Genomic DNA, 7,663 nt, shown 5'->3' on the forward strand with positions numbered 1-7,663 from the left:
TTACATAGCAGAAGACAAAACGACTAATTTTTGGTCAAATTTAGCCTAATTAGTCGTCTGACTCCTTCGACTGCCTGCACAACAATAACAATTTTGTCGGGAGTACTCGGTAGTATTCGTGAATCATCGTTTTCCTCCGGTCAGAGGAAGCGGAAGTCCTTTTCTAAAATCTAGCGATCAAGGTAAACATCAGTGCATGATAGTAAGGTGGCAATCCATTCTGAATCGGTTCAATCTTTGAATAAATGAAGATGTTTGATATATTATTTTCATGAGTAAACTTAATTCTACGTTCCTATTTTTATATTTCGGCTTTTTATATGGCCAATAAGCTACGATGCAGGTTATTTGATGCAGCCGGAACTGTAAACTCCATATATATTCAACTAAAACGTCTGTTTTGGCATAAAACATAAACACATTTAGTTATACAAAGACTGAAGAGTTATGTAAAGGGAATTCTAACAAATTCAAGTGCAGTCAATGAACTTAGTGTTCTTGTTACTACCACATCTGCCCATTGCTTTAGTACAACTTATACATAAACGTTTGGACCAAAAGAGTCCCTTTGTAAAATTTTCACAATGCTAAAATATATACACCTTATCATATTTTCTTGTATTTTGTAGATGGCCCCTCGTAAAGGGAAGAAGGAACAGGCAGAACAAATTGTTCTTGGCCCCCAAGTAAAAGAGGGTGAAAATGTTTTTGGAGTGGCTCACATTTTTGCCAGCTTCAATGATACATTTGTACATGTCACCGATTTGTCTGGAAAGTAAGTAATCTAAGATTTTTGTTCAGCCACGACAAAAGAAATGTTTCTTCATATATTATGTTAAATGTGAACAGCTACATAAAATGTTTGAGAATTCCTTTTCCATCATGTATTTCATGTATTTGTAATTAGGCCTAAGAAAGAAAATTGTTTGTTTCTGCTTTCCCGAGCTAGCTTTTACCCCCCGACTCAAAACTTTTTTTAAGGATTTTTGATGGAAAATTTTTTATTTTCGTATTTATCCGATTTGGAAAAAAAATTATTCAAAATTGTGGTCACAAAAATGCTTGAAGCAGTTACTCTTCTCAAATCAGTGTAACTCAAATGTTTTGTTTCAAAATGGCTGTATGTTTTCATGTGTTGTAGATTTTAATAATGCTCTCATCGTTGGCAGAGGAAGTATCTGATATATAATATCATTTTTGTGTTTTCTTAAGACCAGCTTAATAGTCAGGATTGATATTAATAGTATTTCTTATTATATACCATTCAGCAGTGTCAGTATCTAACCGGCATGTATGGATACTGCAATATTAAAGGAAAAAAAGATTGTTTGAAAAAAAAAAAATTCCGACCGACCGACCCTACTTTTTTCAGCTTGAAAGCAGAAACAAACTATTTTTTTTGTTAGGCCTTATGACACATAATGAGATCCAGTACAATCACTTGATTTAGATTATAGATACATAGCTTGATTTACCTATGTAGCTTTATTTACCTACCTAAAGTAGGTTTATTTAGCTTTATTTACATTCCACATATTTTTTGCTTGTGAAGTGTGTTGAAAGCTACGGCAGTTATAAAACTAATGCACACAGGGTACTCAAAGGTTAAAATGACGAGTTTTATTATGACGTCACAAACGTTGAACGCTGTTAACTGCAACGTCACAATTGAAAGTCAAAGTTCATGCTTTCTGCTGTTACTGAGGCTCTACCATTAATATGAACTTACCCTTAGGATAAGATAGGAATTTTAAGGTATAAATCACATTTGCAGACAAGGCATGAAGTTAGAAAAATGTGAAAATAAGCATTAAATCATGATTTTTTGAAGTATACAGTGTCATAACCGCAGCGATGTTTGCATACAAATTTTCATAATGCACCATTAAACAAAAACGTATAATTGAGTATCTAAATAAACCTACTTCAGGTAGGTAAATAAAGCTATGTAGGTAAATGAAGCCACGGGTCTATATTTAGTGAGTAAACTGGACCTGATACTGTAGATTCCTTATTTTACGCGAGTACTTAACTCCGCTATTCAACGGTTTTCCATCAAATCGCGAGAACATAAAATCGCAATTGCCGAAATTTTATCATAGCTTTATGTAGTTTACATATGTCTGAAAATTAAAAGGGAGATTTTAAAATAAGCGAGACAGGCTTCTCGCGATTTTACACTGATATTAATTCCTCGCGTTTAATTAGGAATTTACAGTAATTAATAAATGACAGTTTCATTGAAATTTCATACTTTCCAGAGAAACCATTGCACGTATCACTGGTGGTATGAAGGTCAAGGCAGACAGAGATGAAGCTTCTCCATACGCTGCTATGTTGGCTGCTCAGGATGTCGCAGAGAAGTGCAAGACCTTGGGAATCACTGCTCTTCACATCAAACTGAGGGCTACTGGAGGAAACAGGTAAATTATTGGAAGAATTTGAAGTTGAGGGTAGATGAGCTTTTAAAATAACTTTCAATCAAACTTTGATATAAATGCCTTCAGGATTATTTAAAACACAAAGCATTAGTTTCATTTTGATTGGGATACTTTTGTAACTGCTAATGGTTAAAGTGGTAAAAATTCATGAAATCAAACAAAATTGTTTAAATTATGAGCAGTGAGAACAATATGTACTTAACGTGAAAAACAAAATTTTAAATTTCTGAAACATAAGAGAAATATGGACTTGGTTGATCACACCAGATTTCATCACAAACCAACTAAGTTCATTTTCTTGTAAAAGTTGAAATGTAATATTGTTGTTTATCTCTTATATTTTATATTTAATCAAAATGGATCATTAACAGCTATTAAACTTCTGTGATACACATGGTTTAAAAGCATTTAACGAACCATAAGTCTTGCAATGATAACATCACTGACGTCTGTCATTAAAGTTCTGTAGACCACATGTAGTTGTTAATATCACAAGTTATCATTTGTTTATACATGTTATAGTGCGAGGTATAACCATATCAATAAATTTGAAGACGCTTTAAAAAATTATATCTACCATTCTATATTACCTAAATACTACCAACAAATAATATGTTTCACAATTGTCTTTATATTTTTTTCCATTTGCATAAACAGGATTTAAGTTCTCAAAGTTATCTCTACAAAATGTAATATTAAAGCCTCGTTGCACAAATGAAATGCCTTCTCATTAAATTGAGGACTCTCTCGTGTTGTTTTTCAAGCTATTGTTTTGTTTGCATACACAATGTATTGTTGTATTTAACTGTTCATGTAGCAGTATAAATTCCTTTAATAAGGTTTTAACATAATTGTGAAACATTTGTTGCCAGTAAGGTAATATTGTGAGGTGTTGAATTATTGGAATGACTAATTTACTTACAGGACCAAGACCCCAGGACCTGGAGCACAGTCCGCTCTGAGAGCCTTGGCCCGTTCAGGAATGAAGATTGGAAGAATTGGTATGTAACACTGATATATATTTTCAAAGGTACACTATTAGTTATCCAGGTCTAATCAAGGGTATACAGGGATTTAACCTGGGTTGTATTCCATATACACGTATGGAATACAACCTGGGGTAAATCTCCGTACACCCTTGATTGGGCCTGGATAACGAATTTATTTTCTATGTTATACATATTTTGAAATCATATCGTTTTGCAAGTGCTTTGCAACTTTAATTGAAATGGTGCTGAAAATTATTCATTTGTACCAATAGAATGTTAAGAGATAGGGATTTTGACATATTACATGTATTTATTCATTTACTTTATTGAACGTTACATTATTTGCGCAAAGATCTATAGGTCACATTTTATTTACACCCGAATTCAGCAGGTGGTACGTAAAATTTACACTTGGCTTATTAACCAATCAGATCTCGCGTTAAAAGCGACATAGGAAATAAATGTTTTGATACTGTGGAAGAGGATATTTGTTATTATCTGTGAAGGCAGTCATGTCATTTAAATTTACCTGAAACTTGATGACAAATCTATTTTCTCATAAGTGATTCTTCTACATTTTTGTATTGGGCTAATATAGAATATAAAATTGCTACTCATTCCTTATCTGCTGATCTCAATGCAAATGTGACAAGTGGTTAAAGGTAGTTAAAATGTTTTCTACGGTATAATATATCATAAAAATGGTTATTTGTATTAAATGAAAAAGTATATTATTTCAAAGGGATACCTCATATTATAACATTGTTGTGTAAACTTTTAGTTCTAATTTAAACATTATATTACCAAACAGTAGATACAAAATAAGGAAAAATCTTAATTAATTGCAGTTTTAATGTGCAGTTTTGTTAAATCTGTTAAAATAAAAGATGTTGAAGGCTGTCTGCTGTCTGCAAGTTAAAAATGATTGCAAAATGATTTTATGAGGTTGGGTGTAAAGTATAGCTGATGTGCATGCAGCAGTCCAAGAAAAATTCAAGGTGGTAGACACTGTATACCTTGAGTAAAAAGTAGGCGTTAAAGCTGAATAATACTTGTTAAGACGTTGGCTGCCATGACTGCCTTTCTTTGCTCCTATCGCAACTATCAAGACATCTGATTTCACCGCTGTTGGAAGTATTCTGCTGTACAGACCGAACTTGTTAGTTGTTTATCTTACTTTGGCGTTATTACTCAGTCATAACAAAGTTATAGTATACATGTAGGTAAAATCGTCATAGTGGACAGTGCATATCTATATACATGTAGCCATCAAACAAATGATGCATGTGTGGCAAATTTTTTTTAGAGTTTATAGCAACAAAGCGAGGAAAACTATATGTCAATCATATGAAGGAAAAAAGTAAAATGGCATATTGCCTATTATTAGTTGTGTTTTTCTTTTAGAGGAAGAACATGTGCTTAAAGAAAAATTTTTAAAAATGTGATATAACATGTTAAATTACTACAAGGTCATCCACTATATGCAATAGATTTAGACTGTTGATGGTATTAAGCAGGGGGCCTGTGCATCACAAGTCACAAGCAATTTTTTTAATGAAGAAAAATGATGGTGGTGACATATCTAGAATTGACTGATCATAGCCGTAATTCATTTGCTCTGTGCAATTGTATTCACAAAGTCTGAATTTGGTTTGTGGATTATGTCATTAATTAATGTAATTAAAGTTAACGGCATTGTACATATATATATTTTGATTTTTCAGAGGATGTGACCCCAATTCCATCAGACAGTACTCGCAGAAAGGGAGGTCGTCGTGGTCGTCGTTTGTAAACTTACAAAATAAAACATGTACAAGTGGTAAATCTACCTTGTTGTGATTAGAAATCCCAAGATATCAGATTGGAAGGCGACTAACACATTAGAATGGCAATTGAATGGTCTTTTGGTTAGTTACATATATTTTTGTGATTTGCGTTACGAGAATTATGTATTTAGATTCATTTGAATTGCTAGAAAATTGTGTACAGAACACAGCAGCGAAAAATGGACTCAATCGGTGCACAAATAAATATTTGGCATTGAATTAAAAATTGTTACTAAGTTGTATAAAAATAGAAGAATCCCTTGAATGTCATAGTAGAATCCCTTGAATGTCATAGTAGCCTCCCTTGGATACATGGAGGAGCAATGGTTACAATGATGGATTTATTAGCGATGTAGAAATTGCTCGTATTTCGCTTATTTCTGGACAAATTTCGCAGTTCAAACACATTTTAGAATGGCAATTGAATGCTCCTTCGGTTGGTCACATTTATTATTAGGTAGGAAGAAAGGAACACATGATCCGGCGTTGGAGACGTACACGAAGCACCTTAGTCCCGAAGCGCAAGGAGGCTGTGCGGGATCATCGCTGTGCATGCACAGAACACAATTGCACAGGCGCATCCACTTAAATGAATCGGTAACACGGGCAGCACATACGCGGGTAGGGGTGGGAGTCAAAATTTACAACTCAGTATGTAAATAAAGCTGAGATAAATGAAATATGAGGACACTCTACTCATTTCCGAGGCTGAAAATAGGGTTGAAAGTTTACTTTTCTTATGGCTTTAATTGCATTAGAATTTTTGTGTATTTAGATTCATTGGAATTGGTTAAAAATTGTGCACAGAACACAACAGCGAAAACTGCACTCAAATCGGTGCACAAATAATTATTTGGCGTTGAATTCAAGTCTATTTCTAAGTTGTTTAAAAATATCCTTGGATACATGGAGGAACAATGGTCATATGATAGATTTATTAGCGACACAGAAATTGCACGCACAGAATAAGGCGCATCCACTAAAATGAATCAGTAACATGGGCAGCACATACGCAGGTAGGGGTGGGAGTCAAAATATACAACTCAGTATGTAAATTAAGCTGAGATAAATAAGATACGCGGACACTCTACCCTTTTCTGGGGCTGAAAATAGGGTTAGGAGTGTGCTTTTCTTACGGTGGTAATTGCGTTAAGATAATTGTGTATTTAGATTCAGTGTTTTTGCTAGAAAACAGAAACAGAACACAACAGCGAAAACCAGACTCAAATCGGTGCACAAATAGATATTTGGCGTTGAATTAAAGTCTGTTACTAAGTTGTGTAAAATTAGAAGAATCACTTGAACGTCATAGTAGCCTCCCTTGGATACATGGAGGAACAATGGTTACTATGATAAGTTTATTAGCGATACAGAAATTGCTCGTATTTCGCTTATTTCTGGACAAATTTTGCAGTGCAAACACGTCTAGAATGACAATTGAATGCTCCTTCGGTTGGTCACAAAATATACCACTCAATATCAAAATAAAGTTGAGATAAATGAGATACGCGGACAATCTTCAACTTTCACTCTAAGTATTTAGAGTCAATATATATCAATTGGTTATAATTATTTTTTGGTAGCAAGACATATGTTGAGCACTGTAGTCATGCAGCGCTATGAGGCTTTGAAGGATCATCCGGCCGCATGCAGAGTACAAGGTGCATGGTCATGATTTTGGCCAAATTTTATTCTTCAAATTTTATGGTTTACATTGCTTTAGTAATGCATTTCTAATGATCAACCAAAATTTAAGTGATGTTTGTAAAAGTAAAAGCAAGATACAAATATCAATTCTTATCTGTGAAAATAAGGCTCATGCCTTGTTTTTGTTTACATTGGTACAAGTACCCGTGAAAGTTCTTTTTCAAGCTGATATTTCTATATCTGTTTTGATACATAAATAGACAATTCCTAGTGTTTGTCACATTCATTTTAGGTCTAGACATGGAATATTCAAAATATAAACAAAAACATCACCTGAGCTTTGTTTACTTAAGAGAATTGTGAGCTCTGTATCTCGCTTAAAATTCTACGACTGACCCTCAAAATTTGATTGATTATTAAAAATGTTTTACTGGAGCATTGTAAACATTAAATGCATAAAATTAATTTATGACCAAAATCGTAACTATGTCACTTTAAACAAACTTTACAATTCAAATTTACGGGTACCAAAATATTGCAAATAAGCAACGGAACGTCGTAGACTGAACATTTTTAAAATTAAATAATCCTTTATTAATTATTAAATCCATTACAGTAAAATACATCACAAACTATTTAGAATAATGTTCATCTGAAAGTTACACCAGTATTAAAACTTGCCAATGTTGTATACTTAGTATAATAGGAACTTGAAGTTGTATAATACAAAGAGCACAGTTTTGGGAAAACTATAATGGTA

At 33.4% G+C, this 7,663-nt stretch overlaps 1 protein-coding gene across 2 annotated transcripts; it reads left to right on the forward strand.

Moving 5' to 3' along the window:
* The first annotated feature begins 75 nt into the window (after positions 1-75).
* LOC128166630 (40S ribosomal protein S14) lies at positions 76-5,254 on the forward strand. 2 transcript variants are annotated; one of them, XM_052831919.1, is made up of 5 exons: positions 76-182; positions 630-775; positions 2,262-2,423; positions 3,366-3,442; positions 5,155-5,254. In XM_052831919.1, exons 2-5 carry the CDS (start codon positions 630-632, stop codon positions 5,220-5,222), a joined length of 453 nt encoding a protein of 150 aa, XP_052687879.1. In that variant the 5' UTR covers positions 76-182; the 3' UTR covers positions 5,223-5,254. The 2 variants fall into 2 exon arrangements, with proteins under 2 accessions (XP_052687879.1, XP_052687878.1); XM_052831918.1 differs by having other exon boundaries at positions 181-202.
* The last annotated feature ends 2,409 nt before the right edge of the window (positions 5,255-7,663 follow it).

The sequence above is a fragment of the Crassostrea angulata genome, chromosome 10 (assembly GCF_025612915.1).
Source record: "Crassostrea angulata isolate pt1a10 chromosome 10, ASM2561291v2, whole genome shotgun sequence".
NCBI lineage: Eukaryota > Metazoa > Mollusca > Bivalvia > Ostreida > Ostreidae > Magallana > Magallana angulata.

Excerpts from the sequence above, each read along its gene's own strand:
- LOC128166630 (XM_052831918.1), top strand. Across the intron at positions 776-2,261 it reads GTCACCGATTTGTCTGGAAA|AGAAACCATTGCACGTATCA; the intron begins GTAAGTAATCTA and ends CATACTTTCCAG. Across the intron at positions 3,443-5,154 it reads AATGAAGATTGGAAGAATTG|AGGATGTGACCCCAATTCCA; the intron begins GTATGTAACACT and ends TTGATTTTTCAG.